Source organism: Hemiscyllium ocellatum, chromosome 5 (genome assembly GCF_020745735.1).
Source record: "Hemiscyllium ocellatum isolate sHemOce1 chromosome 5, sHemOce1.pat.X.cur, whole genome shotgun sequence".
NCBI lineage: Eukaryota > Metazoa > Chordata > Chondrichthyes > Orectolobiformes > Hemiscylliidae > Hemiscyllium > Hemiscyllium ocellatum.
In genome coordinates, this window is record NC_083405.1 from 61,080,871 (window position 1) to 61,103,354 (window position 22,484).

The 22,484-nt window shown below is 40.6% G+C and overlaps 1 protein-coding gene across 1 annotated transcript; it reads left to right on the forward strand.

The window, feature by feature from the left end:
• The first annotated feature begins 811 nt into the window (after positions 1–811).
• chmp5b (charged multivesicular body protein 5b) lies at positions 812–21,302 on the forward strand. Its single transcript, XM_060825467.1, has 8 exons — positions 812–959; positions 11,278–11,382; positions 11,734–11,780; positions 11,873–11,966; positions 12,399–12,470; positions 14,260–14,368; positions 20,240–20,355; positions 20,852–21,302. Exons 1-8 carry the CDS (start codon positions 891–893, stop codon positions 20,900–20,902), a joined length of 663 nt encoding a protein of 220 aa, XP_060681450.1. The 5' UTR covers positions 812–890; the 3' UTR covers positions 20,903–21,302.
• Positions 21,303–22,484: the final 1,182 nt, after the last annotated feature.

Consider the following 22,484-nt stretch of genomic DNA (forward strand, 5'->3'; position numbering starts at 1 on the left):
ATTCTTCCTATGTCTCCAAAGATGTGCAGGGTAGGTGAATTGGCTGTGCTAAATTGCCTGTGGTGTTCAGGGATAAAGTTAAAAATCACACACCAGGTTATAGTCCAACAGGTTTGATTGGAAGCACACTAGCTTTTGGAGCATCACTCCTTCATCAGGTGATAGGAGCGATGCTCCAAAAGCTAGTGTGCTTCCAATTAAACCTGTTAGATTATAGCCTGGTGTTGTGTGATTTTTAACACCCCAGTCCAACACCAGCATTTCCAAATCATGTTCAGGGATGTTATTCAATTTAAAAAAAAACTAATCTCCAGTGGGACAAAATCCTGGAATTCCTTTTCCAACAGCATTGTGGGTGTACCCAGTGGTTCAAAGAAGGCAGCTCATCACTACCTCAAACAGGATAAGCAAAAAATGTTGACTGAAGCCACATCACGTGATTATTAAATGAAATCCACAAAAATACACAATTGGTGCCTTACATTGGACAGATCAGAAGACTGTCATACTTGCTGCACTTACAGCCCGAATGTAACAATAAACTATTCACCAAGTCAAGCAACGAACAATGAAAACAGACCACACAAACACTATTTTGATAGCAATGATCTGATTGGCTGTACTATCTAGCAGAGTACCAAACACAGTCTTATTGTGCTTCATACCGCCCCTGTTGGACCGGCTCTGGTACTGCACCCACCAACCCCAAAACGCCTCGAGGGTTTACGCGCTGACGCCTGGGTGAGGCCGATCTTCCATGCCCGTGGCGTCATAAATCACATGTTTTTGAGGCCCGCCCACGCTTACTGTGACGTCTTCGCTGCTGGGTCGGGTGTGTTTTTTTTTGTTTTGTCGTCGCTGTTGCTGTTGCCGCCGCCGCCGCCGCCGCCATGAACCGACTGTTCGGACGGGCCAAGCCTAAAGTTCCACCGCCCAACCTGACGGATTGTATCGGGAATGTGAGTGATGGGAAAGCAGCCCCAAGGGCAGGTTGAGAGGCCGGGTCCTGAGCCAGGCACTGGGCGGGGGGGGATGGTGGTAAATGCAGAGGCCGGGATCGGGCTGTGTTGGGGGTCAGGCCTGGTTAGGGACAGAGTCCTGTGGCCCAGGGGTGGGGTGGGGGGGATTGGCTGAGGACAGTCAGTTGTCAGGGTGTTTACACCAGGGAGTGAAGACTTGGGACGTCCTTCACGGAGCCGGTGTCTCCAAGCCACCTTGGAAGTGTGACTGTCCTCAGCAAGGATCTCACTGACGGGAGAAGGAAATAAGTGTCAACAATCTCCTGAATGTAGGTGTTGGCTGGGGCACCGGGGAGAACAAACCCTGCTCCTCTCTGAAACAGTGCCATGGGATCCTTCACATCCACCTGAGGCCTCTGCTTCAGCCATGTCAGCATCACAAATACCCACATCCCAACACCATTTATGTGACTAGCCTCTCCGCCCCCACCCCACTCCGGCCTATCACCCTCACCTTGACCTCCTTCCACCTATCCCACCTCCATCGCCCCTCCCCCTAGTCCCTCCTCCCTACCTTTTATCTTAGCCTGCTTGGCTCTCTCTCTCTTATTCCTGATGAAGGGCTTATGCTCGAAACGTCGAATTCTCTGTTCCTGAGATGCTGCCTGGCCTGCTGTGCTTTGACCAGCAACACATTTGCTGCTGTAAAAGTTGTCCCCATTTCTGAAAGCATTTAAAATTGAAATTGTCTAAAGATGAGCCTTGTTGATTTTTTTTTCAGCTGATGGGGGGCTGTGGATATTTCCTTTAGCAGCCTGTTTTGCTGTGAGATTTTCTAGGGGGTGGTGTGCGGAGGGGTTCAGGGGCAGAGATTGTTGACCCACTGTCTGGGAAACAAATGGCCTTTGCAAATTGTGTGGCGTATTGTTTTGTCATTGCCAGAGGGCACCAGGTACTTGTCAATTCCCACCACTCCATTCTGACAAAACCTTGGACCGTCATCCTTCAACATTGTTTCAGTACTGTGCTGGAATGTTCACTTAGGCTTAGAGGTTTTGGAGAAAGTGGGGTGACTATTTAGAGCAGTGCTAAAATATCAGAAACAAAACTATACTCCTGACCACAGTCATTGGTAAGATCTTATTGTCCATTATTAAGCATGAGATTCTCAAGTACTTGAGAGTACATGGTAAATTAGGGCTGTCAGTGTGGCGTTGTCAAGGGCAGTCATTCCGTACAAATCTGTTAGCATTCTTTGATGAGGTAATGAGCAAGCTAGACAAAGGAGCCAGTGGATGTGATCTATCTGAATTTTCAAAAGGTCTTTGATAAAGTGCTGCAAAGGAGGCTGCTAAATAAGATAAGAACCCATTAGAGGCAAGATTCTGGCATAGATAGACAATTGATTGACTGGCGGAGAATTGAGGTAAAGGGATCTTTTTTAGGATGGCAGCAGCTGACAAGTGGAGTACAGGCCTTAGTGTTGGGATGACAACTATTCACATTATACATTAACAATCTGGATAAAGGGTCTGAGGGCATTGATGTTTGGTTTGCAGATGACGCAAAGATGAAGGGACAAATAGTGTTGAGGCAGTGGGAAGGTTACAGAAAGACTTGTACAGACTGGGAGAGTGGGCAAAGAAATAGCAGATGGAATACAATGTGGGAAAGTCTGAGGTTATGCACTTTGTTAGGAAGAATACTGGCGTGGTCTGTTTTCTAAATGGGGATAAGGCTTTGGAAATCTGATGCACAAGGGGATTTGGCAGTCCTTGTTCAGGACTATCTGAAGTTTAACATTCATTTGACGGTTAGGAAGTCAAATGTAATATTAGCATTAATTTCAAGAGAGCTAGAATACAAGAGCAGAGATGTACTGCTGAGGTCTTATGATGTCTGGTCAGACTACATTGGAATATTGTGGACTGTGTTGGGCCCTGTATCTGAGGAAGGAGATGCTGGGATTGGAGTGGGTCCAGAGGAGATTCACAAGTATCATCCTGGGGATGAAGGACTTGTCATATGAGATGCAATTGAGGACTCTGGGACTGTACTGAATAGAGTTTAGAAGGATGGGGGTTGGGGTTGAGGGGTGTCACTGAAATTTACAGAATACTGAGACCTGGATGCAGCCAACATGGAGAAGATGTTTCTGTGAGTAGGAGAGACGATGACCCGGGACAAAGCCTCAGTGAAGGGATGACCCTTTAGAACTGAGATGAGGAATTTTTTTAGCCAGAGTGTAGTTAATCTGTGGAGGCCAAATCATTGAATGCGTTTAAGACTGAGAAAGATGGGTTCTTGATTAGAAAGAGGTTGAAGGGTTATTAGGAGAAGCAAGTAGAATGGGGTTCAGAAACGTATCAGCCATGATCCAATGTTGGAGCAGACTCAATTGGCTGAATGGTGTAATTCTGCTCCTATATCATATGGCCATCTTGGTATAAACTGGGAAAAGGGTAAAAACAATGACTGCAGATGCTGGAAACCAGATTCTGGATTAGTGCTGCTGGAAGAACGCAGCAATTCAGGCAGCATCCGAGGTGCAGTAAAATCGATGTTTCAGGCAAAAGCCCTTCATCAGGAATAAAAGGAGGGCTTTTGTCCGAAACGTCGATTTTACTGCTCCTCGGATGCTGCCTGAACTGCTGCGCTCTTCCAGCACCACTAATCCATAAACTGGGAAAAGCATGTCTGAAAAGTCATGCAAAGAAATTGCATAAAATGCAGTAGGAAAGTATGAAAGGAATGCAGAATTCCAGAAGTCTTGTGTAATGGAAAGAGGTTTTAAAAGTAAGAGGTGAGACCACAAAGTGCTTAACGTGAGGTTGAGAATTTAAATTGCGTTGGATACATTGCACAGAGATGGGGCACTCTTCCAAGCCAACACAATAAAACCAGAACTGTGGATCCTGGAGATCTGAAATAAAAGTGCAGTGCTATTAAAAACTCAAGTCTGGCAGCATCTGTGAAGAGAGAGTTAATTTTGTTTACTTGTTCTTGAGGTGTAGGCTTTGCTGGGTAGGCCAGCACTTATTGCCCATATCTAGTTACCAAGTTGGATGCTAAAAGTCAGCTATGTTGCTGTGGATCTGTTGTGGAGGCAAGATCGGGTAAAAATGTCATATTTCATTTCTCGAGGTCATTAGTAAAGATGGTGGTCATTTTCTAGCTTTTTATTCCAGGCAATTATTAAATTGAAATTTCACCATCCATTATGATGGGATTTAAACCTATGACCCAAAAGCACTAACCTGGGATTCTAGACTGTTACTCCAATGACCACCTCTCCAAATTCCAAATTGACTCTCAGAACTGTCCAGCCACTCCATGCTGACATTTATGCTTCTGTTCATCCTTCCTCATCCAGCTCTATATGTATCATTCTATTTCCTTCCATCTCCTGCTTCCCTAGCCTCTCATTAATAATATTTGAAATTATTAATAAGTTTCACATTCTCACCACACTTATGGAGCTCAAAAGAAACAGCTTTATCCAATCGATATAGAGTCATACAGCACGAACATGGACTCTTCAGTCCAATCAGTCTATACTGACCATAATCCCAAACTAAACTCATCACACCTACCTGTGCTTTGCCCTTATCTCCAAATATTTCTCATTCATGTACTTATATAAATGTCTTTTAAATGTTGTAACTGTATCCATATCCATCACTTCCTCTGGAAGTTTATTCCACACACAAACCATTGTGATCTTGGGAAAAAAAGTCCCCTCCTTTTTTTAAATCTTTCTCCTCTCACCTTAAATATGCTCCCCTAGTTTTGAAATCCCCCACCTGCCATTCATCTTATCGATACCATTCATTATTTTATAAACCTCTATAAAGTCACCTCTCAACTTCCTAGGCTCTAGCGGAAAAGTTCCCAGCCTATCCAGCCTCTCCTTATAACTCAAACTCTCCATTCCCTGCAACATCATGGTAAATAATTTCTGAACTCTTTCCAGCTTAATATCCTTTCTATAACAAGGGACACCAGAACTAAACACATTAATTGAGAAGAGGCCTCACTAAGGTCCTGTACAACCTTAACACAATATCCCACCTTCAATACTCAAATGTCTGAGCAATGAGCAAATATCTTGTTGTAATTGATGGCCTCTCATTTTGCTTATCTCCACAAGTGGAAACATCCACGTTGTGTCTATTAAATCCCATCATAATATAAACCTGCTTTTGTTTCTGAAAGTTGTCTTATTCAAGAGAATTTCCTGAATGTCATAATTTGCATTTTTGACATCATCCTGCTAATTTTTTTGAACCTTCTGTCAGCCCACTTAGCTTTTACATTATATGGTCAACAAGTTTAGTAAAATTACCTGTATTGCAATTTTTAAATATTTTGTGTATTTGTACTGCCAAATAACTTTGTTCCTCTATTACATTCAGAATTTATTTTCCCAGCAATATGTGATCTCCATATGTTTCTTGCCAAAATGTAATAACACTCCATTAATTGATTAATGAATTTCATTTGTTAAATGAACTGGTCACAATATTATTGAGACTTTGGGGAGTCCAAAGCAAACATAGGGAGTTGGGGCATGGGCTGAACTTAGTGCAGATTGGAATCCAGGCAGCAGAGTTCTGAATTTGATATAGTTTATGGATGAAGGAGAATGACTAACCAGCTGGTGATCCACTGGACAAGTGATTCTTGGTATTGAAATTTGTTGTCTGCTACTCTTTGTAATGTCTTACCAGTGTTTTGTGGTTTTGAGCAACTTTATACTTAAGATAAACTTTATACATAAACAAGGTCTGAAATGTAAAACTAATCTTGCATCATTCATTCGTATTTAGTAGGCTCAGTGTTTTCTATGAGTGAGGAAGATTTCAAGTGGATGAAAATGCATTTTGCTAATTTTAAAAGTTTAGCTTAGAATCTACTTAAATGCATTGAGATTGAAGTCAATCTGTTTGCATTTCATTGTATTTGTGTGAATGTGTTAACCAAAGTAGAAGAGAAGTTCTTGATTCATCATGAAGGTTAAAAAAAGTTTTTTTTTATTGCCTAAGATGCAATAAAGCCCAGTAAACGCTCCTATACATGAGTAGAAAGTGAGCACTGCAGATGCTGGAGATCAGAGTCGAGAGTATGGTGCTGGAAAAGCACAGCACGTCGGGCAGCATCTGAGGAGCAGGAGAATCGACGTTTCGAGCATTGACCCTTCATCAGTAAAGAAGAGCTGATTACCAAAACTGAAATCTTAGCTCTTCACCCCAACCAACAAAATAACAGCAACACCGCCCTGTCTGAATTCTGGTCAAATAGCGATAAATACAGTATGTAATAACAGACAAGTGTATGTATTCGAGTTTTGAGGAAACCGGAAGAACTGCTTTTATTTGTTCGGTCCAAATATTTCCATTTCCATTTCCTTTCCAGAAAACAGTGACAATTGCTAATGCTTGGCAATTTCAACATCTTGTTTATCCATTGGTTTCTGCTCCGAAAAGGGTTGCATCTCTCTTTGTTGTTGGTTTCCAGAAAACATTGGTAGCACTTAGTGGGACAAAGAGTATCTGTAGATGAAGCAAATTAACTTGTCAGTGAAGGGCCATACGTGAAAATATATTGCAGATTTAAAACAAAAACAGTACAAGACATGTGAAGGGCAAGAATGTGAATAAATTAAAATGATCTATAGAAAGTACTCAAGTGGAAAATGGGAAAGGACAGAAGTGGTATTGCCATTAGAGTAAGTGACATATTGAGAGTAACTGAAGATGTTTAGAAAACTTGAGCAGGAGTAGCAGAAGAAATGGGTGATAATGCAAGGGAAAATGGTGAGAAATGGAATAGGTGAGGTAGGAGAGCAAGTCAATATCAAAAGTAGTTTGCCCAAAGCCTGCCAACCCAAACCACAGAACTGGATACACCAACACGGGCAGCGCGGTGGCTTGGTGATTAGCACTGCAGCCTTACAGCACCAGGGTCCCAGGTTTGATTCCAGCCTCTGGCGTCTGTCTGTGTGGAGTTTGCACATACTCCCCGTGTCTGTGTCGGTTCCTTCCGGTACTCCGGTTTCCTCCCACAGTCCAAAGCTGTGTAGGTCAGGTGATTGGTCATACTAAATTGCCCTAGTGTTCAATGTGTTAGTCAGAGGGAAATGGGTCTGGGTGGGTTACTCTTCAGAGGGTCGGTGTGTACTTGTTGGGCCGAAGGGCCTGTTTCCACAGTGATGCTGACTTTCTTTGTCACTGTTGTGGGGTAAATGTGATAGCCAATTTGTGCCTAAGTTTCTACATACAGCAATATGATTAAATAACCAGTTTTCATTTCATGATATTGGTTGATTTAATCTTAGGCCAAGCTTTGGGTTCTCTTTTTAAACTAGTGCCTTGGCATGCCACTTCAACCTGAGAGGGCATATGAGCTGAGCATTTTTCTTAGAGGTCGCCCTTGTTATCAGACTGAGGTTTAGACTACTTTACATTTATGGATTACAATTCTGCATTCCCCTTGCCAAAACCACCACCACTACCATTTAAAGACTGTTTTGCAGTATTACCTTGTACACCATACTCCGATTAAAGAATGGAGACTTCCAGACATCACATGCAGCAACACTGAGCAGAACTTACAATCTTGTCACTTGAGATTTAAACCAGACTTTTGTTCTGTTGTAACTTGTTGGCTCTGAGATTTCTATTCTTTTTTGATTTTGCTATGTATTTGTTGGTCTTTATCTTTTATTTCTACAAAAGAACAAAAAAGTACTTTTCAAGGCAAATAATCTTTTAACGATACAATACAGACTTGATGTATGTCACATATGCGTGTGCTGCACTCTGGAAGTGCTCCCTGCCATTTCCCCATACTTATTCAAATTATTTCCTTTAGGTTGTTTGTTCAATTGGTAGTTTTACTCCACAGTGAATAGAATCCTTTCCTCTGAATCAGAAGCTCCAGGTTCAAACCGAGGATAGCTGAGGAAGGTGCATTTAAACAGGTTGTCAATTTGTAAATCCTTCCAAAATACACCAGTGGCAGGCGATAAGCATGTGAGAAAGTCATAACTGGCCACGTGCTGGAAAGAAAATTGGATCCTCTACCATCACTATTTGTAGCTCTGGCCTAAAACATGCACGCAAAAATGCATGTTGCCAATAACTCTGAGTACTTGGGTGTCAGGGAATGTGGTTGGTTCAGTTTGCTGATGGCTAGTGTGGACGCTTGCTCAAAGAACTGAATGAAGAAAGAAGAATTTGTTCAATTCTGTCGAGTTATTGAATCTGTATCTATTATTATCCTTTCAAGTATTGCATTCATAATCATGACTTTGCTTAGTCAAAATGCTTCATGATTTTGAACACTGCTATCAAATCTCTTAACTTTCTCTACTCTGAAGAGAACAGTTGCAGGTTTCTGTGCAAAGTATGCTTAATTGAAGCACGAAAGCAGGAGTAGGCCATTTGGTCCAAAGAGCCCCACTCTACCATTCAATGTGATCATGCCTAATTCTCTTATCTCACGGCATACCTCTGCTCTCCCTCCATATTCCTTGATACTTTTAGCCTCTCTAGAAGTTTATTTTTAGCTGGCATAAAGTCAAGTGAGTTGGCCTCCAGAATCTTCAGTAGAATTCCATAGTTTCAGCATCTTCCTCAGTGAAGAATTCTGTTCACCTCAGATTGAAATGGTCTACCCGTATCCTAAGGCTGTAACCCCTTTTTCCGAACACCCCTGGCCAAGGGAAACAACATTTTTGAATCTGCTTTGTCCAGCCCTGACAGAATTTTATACATCTTATTCTTCTTGACCCCTGTGAATAGAGTCAAAATGTGATGCTGGAGAAGCACAGCCAGTCAGGCAGCATCCGAGGAGCAGAAGATTCAACGTTTTGAGAATAACCTTTTTGACTCGGATCTCCAGCATCTGCAGTCCTCAGTTTCTCCTTGTGAATACAACCCTAATTAGCCTTTTTTGATGGAATATCAATGGTTCAGTTCAGTAACTACTTGCTTTCCATTTATATCTAGCAATTAAAAATGCTGCCCTCCACTCAGTCAGTGGAAACACTGTTAAAATATACTTCCATAGGAGCGCCAAAATATTTATGCTGTTCATGTGACTTCTGTTGAAGTGGATGTGACTCACATTGAGATACTGTAATGTTCTTTGCTTCATTAAAAGCTAATCTATGGCAGCACAATTTGGGTACAATAGTTAGTTATCTGGTTGCCAGACAAGTAGATATTCCTGCTTGCTAGTGAAGTATAATACCAAAAGCGTGGCATGACCAATTTAAAGTTCTGTTTGTTTCAAGTAAATAAGTGCAAGTATTTTACAGTCAAACCGAATCTGAATGCTACACATATTGGTTCCAATTTGAGATGTACTGCCACCATCTCTTGTGCAATATGTGATTAGAACATGTCTATTCATAAGACCACACCTGCTGGATTTCACAAAGGCAACCCACCCCTGCTCCACCTACCTATTCTTTACATGAAAGTGCTAGCAGGTTAATTTACAGGAGTGTGAGCATGGCCATTGAGCTTGATCATCATGCGCACATTTTACAGAGTCATTGATAAGTAATTGGTCATGTCTATTTTCCCTCTTAGTCCAAGGGCATCGAGGCCAATAATGTTGCTTCACTGCTGCATGAACCCTTGTGTGCGATCTAACAGCTTAGCCATCAGCTCCTCTTGCCTGTTTGGCCAATCTGTCTATATGCATTAGGCCAGTTCACCAGTGGTGCTCCTGCTCACTCTCGACCCCAGGCTCTGCTAATCACATGCTATCCTCACCTAGGCCTCCAAGTGACCTGCTCCTTCGTTACTATGTCCCTCACAACCGTTTGCTTTCACAGTGGGTAATGTCCAGCCCACACATTGCCTTTAGTTGGAGCCCCATCCCTCCCCTCCCACAGCCTTCCTCATTACCTATGTTGTTAATTGATGAGAACCGGTGATATTCATCAATTTCTATGTAAAGCAGTGATCAATGGAAGTTTGAAGACAGAAGATCTGGTGATAAGATTCAGTGAGTGAAAGATGACATCAATTTTACTTGCAGATGACAAAGCACTTGTAACTGATGCAGTTCCTGCATAAATGCAGCATGACCTGGACAATATGCAGCTTTGGGCTGGAATGTGGCAAGTAATATTTGTGCCACAAAACGGCAATGATCATATCCAACAAGAGAGAATCTAGTCATTATCCTTTTGATATTCAATAGCATTACCATCCACCAGTTAGGAGTGTGTTGCAATATTCTCCACTTGCTTAGATGAGTGCTGCTTCAACAACATTCAAGGAGCTTGATGCCATACAGGAGAAAGCAACCCTCTTGCACCATAAATATAAACATTCACACTCTCCATCACTGATGCTCAGTAGCAGCAGTTCTACAAGATGCACTGTAGAAATTCACCAGTGCTTTTTCGATAGCAACTTCCAAACCTGCAACCGTAACCATCAGTGGTTCAAGAATGCAACTCCACCACAAGAATATCTAGGGGTGGGCAAAAAAAATCCTGGCCCAGCCAACGTCACCCCACATCCCATGAAAGAATTTTTAAAATCACAGAGGATGCTTGCAAAAGGTATTGGATAAACTGGTAACAATTGGTTCATGAAAGTGAACATTGACAAAACCACACTCTGGGACGCTGGCATGATGGTAATGTTGGTGAACCAGTAAGAGACCCAAGCTAAATTGGGAATGGGCATTGAATGCTGGCATCAACAGTAATGACTATCTCATGCAAGAATAAAAAACAACTCCATTTAGAAGAAATGGTCCTGCTTGAGAGCTGAGACTTTATTATGCTCCCACTAACACTTGACATACTGCACACATTGTTGCAAACCCAATAAGGATTCTCACTTGTCATTTTCCCATGCCTAATTCCCTTCTCTACCTCTCTTCATTCATCCTCCAATGACTTAGACCCATCACACATGAAAACTTTGGTCACCCCCATGCCTGCATGAATAGCCGACTGTCTTTTCCAACTTCACCGATTGCTAACTCCAACCTTGTGTAGCAACTCATTTCATCCCTTTGTCCCTCTTCCTCTAATTCTGTCCCATTTCCAATCTGTCTTTTGTTCCACTCCTTTTTCTCACTCTTCTTGTCCTCTCTCTATCATCTTTTCTGTCCCCCTCATCTATTTTTACATCTGGTGAGCTATGTACCAATGATGAGAGATTTCAGATATTTTAATCAATAGGTTATATGAATGAAAGCTATTATTCTTATTATGTTCTCTCCCTCTCTCTGCTTTCAATTCTATTTGAAGGAAAAACAAACCTTTTTTGATCTTTTTGTTCAGGTTGATGGCAGAGCCGAATCTATTGATAAGAAAATTTCTCGGCTTGATGTTGAATTGGCCAAATACAAAGATCAAATGAAGAAAATGAGAGATGGTGCATCAAAGGTAATAGTTAAAAAAAAAATCATGGTTGCAAAACATTATGGGCAAAGCTGGCTTTCTGGCATTTTTTTGTCCAGCTCTGAGGGATGAGAATCATTTATAAATCGGGGAAATTACTGTTATTCTTTACATGGAATTGTTGTCTTAAACCAGAATTAAGCAATGACTAAAGGAATTTTTTAAGATGTCTAAGAAAGGTATTGCCTCTTGATCTTTTAGTTAAATGCACTACAAGTCTCTTTTTTTTAAGATTTGCTTCTATATCCTAGAGGAGCTTTGATCAATGGTATGTATCTTTGGGCTTTTGATTACATTAGCAAAAAAATACTCATTACTATTTTTTTTGTTTTCTAGAATATGGTAAAGCAAAAGGCAATGCGAGTTTTGAAACAGAAGAGAATGTGAGTTTTTTTTATTATAGTCAATCTTAATTGTAGTATACTCAATAATTTAAGCAATTAATATTTTGAATGTATATGGTATCCATTGATAGGTACGAACAGCAGAGAGACAATCTAATGCAGCAGTCGTTCAACATGGAACAAGCCAATTATACCATACAGACATTAAAAGATACAAAAACAACGGTAAAGCAAAATAGCATAACTGCAGTCCTAATGTGCCTAAATGAAGGATTTAATATACATATGGACACTAGTTAATATGGAAAAATAAAAGTGAGTGATAGTTTTATGAAGTAACACTGCAAATGCTCATTATATTTAAGAAATCATTTTTCTAAATAGAGTAAATTGTCTTAAACTAATTTTGTTGAACTATGCGGGGTTGTGCTGATATCTAGAGTTGAAAATTGTGGCGCTGGAAAAGCACAGCAGGTCAGGTAGCATCAGAGGAGCAGGAGGGTTTTCCCTGATGAAGGGCCTATGCCCAAAACATAGACTCTTATCCTTGGATGCTGCCTGACCTGCTGTGCTTTTCCATGTCACACTTTTTGACTCTGACTCCAGCATCTGCAGTCCGCACTTGCTCCTTGTGCTGATTTCTGTTCTGTTCCGTAGGTGGATGCAATGAAAACTGGTGTCAAGGAAATGAAGAAAGCTTACAAACAAGTCAAGATTGATCAGATTGAGGTGAAGCACTATTCAATGTTCTGTGTTTAGTAACTGCTGTTACTGAAATTGATCAACTGACAAAGGCAAGATAATTAGGAATTTCTAAAGATATTAAGCCAGATTTCCTACATCAAATGTAATGTCAATATGAGAGGATTATAGAGCTTCTTCTATCATACCATGAAATCATGGCTGGTCTGGATCTTATTTCTATCCACATGTCTTATTTCCATGTCCTTTTACATCCTCGGCTAAAAAAAATTGTCTCTGACATGAAATTATTGCTTGAAGAAAATCTATGCTTTTGTGGAAGAGAATTGCATTCAACTACCATCTTTTGTGTAAAGAAGCATTTTCTGATTTCTATCCCAAATGGCATAGATTATATTTCCTTGTATCTGTTTCTTAATCATATTGATCAGTTGTATTTCTTTATCTCTCAGTTCCCATCATTTTTAAGCCAGATACAGGATTGAAAAAAAAGAGGCTTTTTTTTTAATAAAGGGTGGTTTGTATGTGGAATGAACTTCCTCAGGAAGTGGTGGATGTGGGTGTAATAAATATTTGAATAGAAAAGGTTTGGAAGGACATGAGGCAGGTGTAACTAGTTTAATTTGGGATAATGTTTGGCATAGACTGGTTGGACTGAAGGGTCTGTTTCCGTGCTGTATGACTCTCTGATTCTATGACTTTATGCTTTGTCAAGAAAGCCAGTTGATTTATTTTCAACTCTCTGCTATCAGCGTTCCAAGCAGGCTGCTAGGGACACACAAGCTGCCTGGAACCAGACTGTTCTTAAAGGTTGGTGATCCAATATGTTGGTAGTTCAAATTTATTGGCTCTTTCTTTTATTTTCCTTGAGCAATTTACAAACTGAGTCACTATATCTCAAATAATTCTTAGGTAAGCAGTTACCTCGGCCTTGTTATTTAGAGCATTCAGTGCAACATGGTGTTTAAGAAGGAATATTGCATATAAAGGATAAGGCCACTCGGCCCTTCAAGACTGCTCTACTGTTCGATAAGACCATAGCTGATTGATTTTTAACCCCAGTGTATATTCCTGCATACCCCTGAAAATCTTTCATCTCTTTTTTTGTTGTTGACCAATAAGATAGACTCAACTTTTGAAATTTGTTCTGTGGTTGTTAATATTTCTGAGTTTCAAACAGTCCATGTTTGTTCTTGTATTGTCTTTTTGCATACTGCAGTTACATCATGGTTTGTGGGCTGTACTCGCTGACTCAAGTTGGCTCATACAAAGGGTAGCTCATCTGTCTTTTGAGGATATTTCCTAAATCAAGGTTCCCAACTAACTGCCTGTCGGTAATCAACTGTTCAGTGGAATTGGTATTCTCTAGAATTGCTCTAGTCATTTAACTGCTACCCGCTACTTGGTGTTGAGAAGTCATGGTGCGCTCCATGTCATTATGGAAGCCGGTTTTAACATATGACCTGACTGTCTGTCTGAATCCTTGCAATGCTGAGGAAAGAACTTATAAGTGCTCAAGAATATACAATACACATTTCATGGACTTATAATGGAGCATACATTTTTTTGCAAAATTGGGAATTAAAATGCTTATGCTAATTCAAATGATTTGGAATCTACACATGACAAACCAACCAATTAATTCATAAAGGAAGTGAAAATGAGATTGTTATTTACGTTGCATGTTTCCAATGCTACATCAAGAGGCTACTTCAGAGTAACTTGTTGCTAGTTAGGGTAATGATGAGTTTTGCAAGAATGTTCATGCAGTGTAAATGACTGGTGACATTGATTTACCCATTGTTGTTCTCCCTAGAATATACAAGATCAACTGGAAGACATGATGGAAGAAGCAAATGATGTGCAGGAGGCCTTGAGTCGCAGTTACGGAACACCAGAGATCGATGAGGATGATCTGGAAGCGGGTGAGAATATTTCCATAGTTTAGTTTATAATTACAGGGAGTGCAAGACTAGAATTTCACAAGTCTCCATTTGCAAATAGAAGTTGGGACTTGTTGTAGCAGTATTTATTACTGTGTACTGGGAGGAACGATTTGAAATGTTGTATTGGTTGCAATTTTATAATCCTGGGATTATTTTATGAAGAAAAGTTAAGTGAATTTTATTATAAAAAGGAATTGAGAAGGAGACGTGATCTTGGGGAAGTGGAAAAGTTCTTCATAATAAGAGGAAGGGAATATAAAAATACGGAAACCACATCAAAAGTCTTAGTCGACTTATTTGAAAAAATGAATTACTTTAGAAACAATACAGAAAAGGTTCACCCTAGTCTTGTGACGAAAGCCTTATTTATGAAAGGTTGCACAAGTTAGATGTATACCTGTTGAAGCTTAAAAGAATAAGAGGTAATCTTTTCAACTAGATTTAAGATCTGGAGGGTTAGTATGGATACCCAGAAGACACATCCAATTGTAGGGGATCAAACCAGAGAACATAGTTTCAGAGATTTATTTTTTGTGCTGCTAGGCCATGGAATTCTCTTCCAGGGGAGGTAGTGGAGGCAGGCTCTTTAAATTTATTCAAGGCTGAGTTGGATGGATGTTTGACAAGTGAGTGTAGCAGGTTGTGCGGTGAAACTGAGACTTCAACTAGATTTGCCATAATCTTTTGAATGTTGAAACAATAGGCTTAGAGGGTCAGGTGGCCTACTCCTACATCCCATGTCCCTCTGTCACAAGCTCACTGCTTTCAAATTATTGGCTACATGCGTGTTCTAAGATAATTTTCATGCCAATGTTGAACATGAGTACACAGTCATAATTTTGTTTAGAAAGTATTAAACTCCATCTGTGGAAATGGGAGGCCAATTATCTCAACTGAGGACAGGGCAGTGTCCAAAGCTTAACCATTTTCAGCGACTTTCCCTCCAATGTAGGATCAGAAATAGAGATATTTGTTGATGAAAACACTCTGTTTTCAGCTCTTGGAAAGGTGATATACCCAAGAATAGCTAACTAGGACAGTGTTCAGGCTTGGGCTGGTGAGTGGCAAGTGGCAATCATGCCATCAAATTACATCATCGTGACATTCAGCAGTATTACCAATCATTAATCCCACACCAGCAACGTTTCCCAGTGTTGCCTTTGACCAGAAATCTAACTCCACCAGCTACAAAAAAAGCAAATACTGGTGATCTGAAATATATTTAGCAAGTGCTGTAGAACTGCCAGCATCCATGAAGAGAGAAGTACCAATATGTCGATGACTGACCGAATGGTGCTACTTCCTGCTCTTGGCCAGAACTAGAGAATATAATCAATTTTGCTTCCTTCTCTGACCTTCACTCTAGTCCACCTCTGACTGTTTTAATCCCTTCTTTCACTTCTCTTTTCATTTCCGGGGATAGGCTGTATTGCATTGTAGTCCCTTTGACCTCAGCTACCTCATCTTCACTTTCTCTCACTCTGCTTCCTGTATGGACTCCATTCAGTTCTCCTTGATTCTCAGTCTCTGTTGCATCCATTCCAGTTGTGGTAGCTTCCCAATGCAATCTCAGAAGCTGCAATGTTTGCTCCTTGAACTCCTCCCTTTTATACCACTGAAGACTCCAATCACTTCTCCCAGGTGAGACAGTGATTTTCTTTACTATTTTCAATCTATCTACTGCATCTGGTCTCTCAGTCCACAAAAATGATTCTGATGTTATAGTTGCTTGCTATTTTAATATACCACCTGGCTGGCATACTCACCTTTCTATCATAGGCTTGCTGCAGTGTTCCAGTGAGGCTCAGTGCAAGCAGGAGGAACAGTATTTCTTTTTCCATTCCACCTTGTAGATTTCTGAACTCTGCATTGAATTCAGCAACTTCCACTGTTGAAGGGGAAGTGATGGCCTAGTGATATTATCATAGACTATTAATCCAGAAACTCAGCTAGTGTTCTGGGAGCCTAGATTTGAATCCCATTGAATTTGATGGCAGATCGTGGAATTTGATTGAATTTTTTTAAAAACAAATCTGGAATTGAGAATCTAGTGATGACCATGAAACCATTGTAAATTGTTGGGGGGAAAAGCCCATCTGGTTCTTTCAGGGTTGGCTCTTGCCTGCTATCTGAAATGTTCTATCAATAAACTCAGTTGTACTAAATGCTACAAAGTCTCAACAAAGAACTGAAACCAGACATTCACTTGGCATCATCCTAGGCACAGGAAATTTCAACGACTCCGCAAAGTCCTCCTTAGTAAAATTTGAAAGCTGTTGCCAAAATTGGGAGAGCTGTCTCACAGATTAGTCAAAAAACAGCCTGACAGTCAAACTCATGGAGTCATACTCTAGAGTAAATATCCTGACACCATCACCATCACCATCCCCGGATATGTCCCGTCCCCTCCTGCTGGCAGGACAGACCCAGCAGAGGTGGTGACAGTGGTATACAATTGAAAGGAAATCACACTGAAGGCCCTCAGCATTGACTCTAGACCCCATGAGGTCTCATGGCTTCAGGTTAAATATAGCGATAAAACCTCCTGCTAACCACCACCTATCATGTTGATAATACCCTTCATTGCATTTTGTGGCACTGTCTTTTTTTTTTCCCCAACAAACTACAATGGTTTCATGGTCATCACTGGATTCTCGATTCCAATTTTTTAAAAAATGAATCAAATTCCACGAGCTACCGTGAAAAGGACAGACTTCAAAAAGATCTAGCAACTGAAGGCTGGGCTTGAGGTGCTGTGGGATCTCCGCAGTCCTGCTACATCCAGCCATGAATGGTGGTGGACAATTAAACAACTCGAGGAGGAGACTCCACAAATATCCCTTCCTCAATGATGGAAGAGCCCAACAGATTAATGTAAAAATTAAGGCTGAAGCATTTGTAGCAATCTTCAGTCAAAAGTGCCAAATGGATGATCTATCTCAGCTTCCTTCATCCAGATGGCCAACTTCAGCCAATTTGATTCCCCTCCACATGATATCAAGAAATGATTGGAGATGCTGGATACTGCAAAGGTAATGTGCCCTGACAATGTTCCAGCCATAATACTGAAGATGTGTGCTCCAGAACCTTTTGCTTCCCTAGCCAATCTGTTCCAGTATAGTTACAACACAGGCATCTACCCAAAAATGTGGGAAATTGCCCAGGTACATCCTGTACACAGGAAGCAAGACAAATCCAGCTTGACCAATTACTGCCCCTACTCTTGATCATCAATAAAGAGATGGAAGGTGTCACTAACAGTGCTATGAAGTAACACTTGCTCAGCAATAATCTGCTTAGTGACACCAGCACCACAGCTCCCAAGCTCAGTACAGCCTTGGTTCAAATGTGGACAAAAGAGTTTAATTCCATAGGCAAGGTGTGAGTGACAGCCCTTGATACCAAAGCAGCATTTACTGAGTGTAACATCAACGAACCCTAGCAAAACTGGAATCAATAGGTATCAGGAGGCAAATTCTCTGGTTGCAGTCACACTTGGCACATAAGATGGTTGTGGATGTTGGAGGTCTGGCATCTCACCTCCAGGACATCTCTGTAGGTGTTCACCATTTTCAGCTACATCATCAATGACCTTCCCTCCATCATAAGGTCAGAAGTGAGGATGTTCGCCAACGATTTTTTTTTTAGATTAGATTAGACTTACAGTGTGGAAACAGGCCCTTCGGCCCAACAAGTCCACACCGACCCGCCGAAGCGCAACCCACCCATACCCCTACATTTACCCCTTACCTAACACTACGGGCAATTTAGCTTGGCCAATTCACCTGACCCGCACATCTTTGGACTGTGGGAGGAAACCGGAGCACCCGGAGGAAACCCACGCAGACACGGGGAGAACGTGCAAACTCCACACAGTCAGTCGCCTGAGTCGGGAATTGAACCCGGGTCTACAGGCGCTGTGAGGCAGCAGTGCTAACCACTGTGCCACCGTGCCGCCCACAAATGGTGCTGAACATTGCACACTTCACAACTCCTCAGAAACTGAAGCAAGACATGTCCAAATGCAGCAAGATTTGGATAATATCTAGGCTTAGGCTTAAAAGTGGCAAGTAATATACCACCCAAATGCCAGGCAATACCATCTCCAATAAGCGATGATCTAACCACTGACCATAATATTCATTGGTGTTACCACCACTGAATCCCCCACTTAGAACATCCTGAGGGTTACCATTGACCAAAAATGCACTGGGCTTGCCATATAAATAGTGGCAACAAGAACAGGTCATAGGGTCAGAATATTGTGGTCACTACCTGACTCCTCAAAACTTGTCAACTATATACAAGGCACAGGTCAGAGGTTGGAAATTCCATGGCAAGTAACTAACTGCTTGGCTCTGCAAAGCTTTTCCATCATCTGTAAGACAAGCCACTAATGTGATGGAATGCCTGGGTGAGTATAGTTCCAACATTTGAGACACTGCACAACAATGCCTAATTGATTAACATCTGCCACCACCATAACATTCATTTGATCCACCACTGCCTGCTGCGTACTATCTATAAAATGTGATGCTGCACTTTGCCAAGGTTTCTTAAACTGTACCTTCAAAACTAATGACCTCCAAAACTAGAACTGGGCTTCCCAAATCATGCATTGCAATTTTGAGATTTGTTTTTGGGATTGCAAGTTTCAAGGCAGCAATGGCTGCTGTAGATCTCAGACTGAATACGAACAGCTACAAGAGCCCTTTAAATCCCCTCTTTTTAAAGGTGGTGGGCATGGACTAACTGACCCATCCTCCAGGACTGCTTCCTGTTCCAAAAAAGCCAGTGAAAGGATTTTTGTTTCTCTTTTTTAAAAAAATGCAGTTAAAGCACATGCCTCCATGCCCCACTTCACTCACCTCCTCAACTTTTGCTCTTGCAAATCTTTCTTTCTTTCTTTCTCTCTCTCTCTCTCTCTCTCTCTCTCTCTCCCCCTCTCTCTCTCCCCTCTATTTACTTTCATAACTCTCTGTCTCTGCCTCTTTGCTTTACAAATCTGTGTGCCTCTCTTTGCTCTGATAAACTTCTCTCTCTCTTTTGGTGAAGCAAACCTCTCCTCTTCCCCTTCATTTTCCAAGCCTCCAACCTGTCCTCACTCTGGGGTAATGGTAATTTTAAAGTTTCAAAGTGTGAGAAATTGTTTGGAAAGCATTGGTCTAGAATGTTTTAAACAACAAATGCTTGGAAATGTTGGCAGCTTGAAGTTCCCTTCAAAGTTGCATCCTGGCTTGATGAAAGTAATTCTGTCCCTTCACTGTCACTGGGTCAAAATCCTGAATGTCCTCCCTAACTCCTCTGTCTGAGTACCTTTATTACATGGACTCTATTTCAAGAAGGTGACTTGCCACCTTTGAGATGGGCAACAAATGCTCTTCTGCCATATCCCATGAATGAGTAAAAGAAAATACAGACATTATGAACAACTTGCTCAATTCATTTGGTAGGTTTATGCCTGAGACTATTCTGTTAAATTAGATTCTCCTAAATGCTCTGGGAGGAATAGATCTAAATGTTGCTTCTTGCAAATGATTTTAGTTGACTTTGTTTTATTTAATAATATTATAGTTGGTGTTATTTTCAATTTTAAACTGCAATTGCATGTTGTATTTTTATGTAAGTGTTTTGTTCCTTGATGCCACACTTGGCATGTTCAAAGTCAGTTTGCCCAGTTGTGTGTCTTGGAAGGAAAATTAATGCCCAGGGTGTGGTGGGATGCTTGTGCATTTCCAGCAATTTGTCAGTGTTGTAAAAATGTATTTGGGTGCTTAAATCAGTAAAAGATTAGATGAATGTAAGGAAATATGCATTTAATAACATTATTATCATGTTTAATACTTTCAGAACTGGATGCACTGGGTGATGAGCTTCTAGCTGATGAAGATTCATCCTATCTCGATGATGCTGCATCTGCACCATCTATTCCTGAAGGTGTTCCCACTGACTCAAAAACCAACAAGGTATATTTACAATGGCCATCACAGAATGTTATCTTGAAACTTGTTCCCCTTCAGATTTGTGAATTTATGTGGTAGTAGTATGTTGTACTGAATACTGTAGCAGCTGTTGTTTTCTACTGTTGAGAGTCTGTCCAATACTTCTGTTAGCCCCATCAATCTTTAGTTACAGACGTTATTGCACCTGAACCCATCAACCTAAGCAGCACTGTTAAGTTATGTAAAAACTAGCTGCTTCAGATTTTGTGGTGAACAGTGATATGTTTCAGTGCAATGAGAACATTTAAAAACTTTATGCTAGGTGCAGTATCTGTGCCTTTAAGTTAATGTTCATTCACATCTCCCACTTTGCTATCTGAATGTTGCATTTATTACTGATAATCTTTTAGGCCACTTCACCTCACCAGTTCTGTATCTTCATAGACAGTACTTAAAATTGTCAGCAGTAAATATTAATTTTAAGTTAACAACCAATACTAAGACTTGCTTGTCTTTTCAGGATGGTGTATTGGTGGACGAATTTGGCCTGCCTCAGATCCCTGCTACTTAACACAAGCTGCTTTCAAGCAAATTTGTAATTAAACATTTTTTGTATGTATATTGTTATTTGCAAAGAATATGTTCCAAAATCAAAACCTGGGCTCCTCATGATCTTGGTCACTACATTATGGAAGTGTGCATGAAAGAATGGTACATGTCGACATCTTAATGATTATTGCGGTGGGCTTTTAAGTTTCCATTTAATTCCTTTAAATAATGGGCAAGAAATATCTTGTAGAACCTTGATTTATAATATCCCTCTAACAGAACAATGATTAACTGCATTCATCTAATATTTTAATCTGCAATGGTTTCCAGGCATGATAGTACAGAAAATAGAATTGTGGAAAACTTTATGGGATTCAATTAAATTGCTGTATGTTAATAAACTTACTGCTCAGACAGGCCAACTCTGTAAATCTCTCTTTCTTATTGTTGCGATGAATAATTTTCACATGATTGAAGTCTATTGGAAATCTGTTTCTTTGTAACATGTAATTGTTTTTGTTCAATTTTAAAAAAGCTTGATATATAAATTGAATTTGTATGGATGAAATAAATGCCTTTACCATTAAGCTGCAGGTTGGAACTTAGCCCAAATGAGTGTATTGACAGTCCTCTATCTGTGATTTTACGTGAAATTAGCTTTGCTGGTAGCCATCTAGTTTGCAGTAAGAATTCATTGAGAATGATCATTTTCACACAATCTTGGAATGTTACAGCATATCCACACCCTTCACCACTGATGCATGGTGGCAGCTGCGTATACCATCTACAATGCTGCACTGCAGCAACTCACCAAGCTCATTCGATTGCACCTTCCAAACTCATGATCTCCATTTGTTAGGGCAGCAAATGCCTGGAAAAATCACCTACAAATTCCGTCCTGACTTGGAACTATATCCCTATTCCTTCACTAGTACTGGGTCAAAATCGTGGAATTCCTTTCTTAACAGCGTGTTCTTGCACCCCAAGGACTGCGACAATTCAACAAGACAGCACGCAACCACCACACTCTCCAGGACAATTTGGGATGGGAAATTAAATGCTGGCACATTACCCTTAAATGAATCAAAAATTACAGTGGCATCAGATCAAAGTTACAGTTTATTCATCTCAAGAGTTACTAGTTTGATTTGATAATGTTCACTCCCCATACCCTATATAATTCTTTGTGGTGAACGGACTTTTGAAACAACAAAAAACTTCACAAAAGCTCCAGCTGGTGTTTTTGCACACTTACACTTAAAATGCCATGGGCATTTGTGCTGTTTAAATAAATCTGCCCAGATTCTGCTATTATTTGGATGGAAATCATGTGAAGCAATACAATATAACATTATGGTAGTTTGATAGGAGTTGAATTAGCCATGAACTTTTTTTTAAAATTTCAGATTTTTCTATCTTTGTTTAGACCGTGCACTTACTTTTTTCTTTTTCGTTGATTTCTTTTTTGCTGATTTCTTTTTGGAAGGAGGGCTTTCATTCTTTGATTTTTCTGTGCTCTTTTTTTCTTTGCCAGATGTGTTAACTTTTGGTCCAAATTCAACTAGCTGGCCCTGGCACTTCAACTACGGAACAGAAAATTTAAA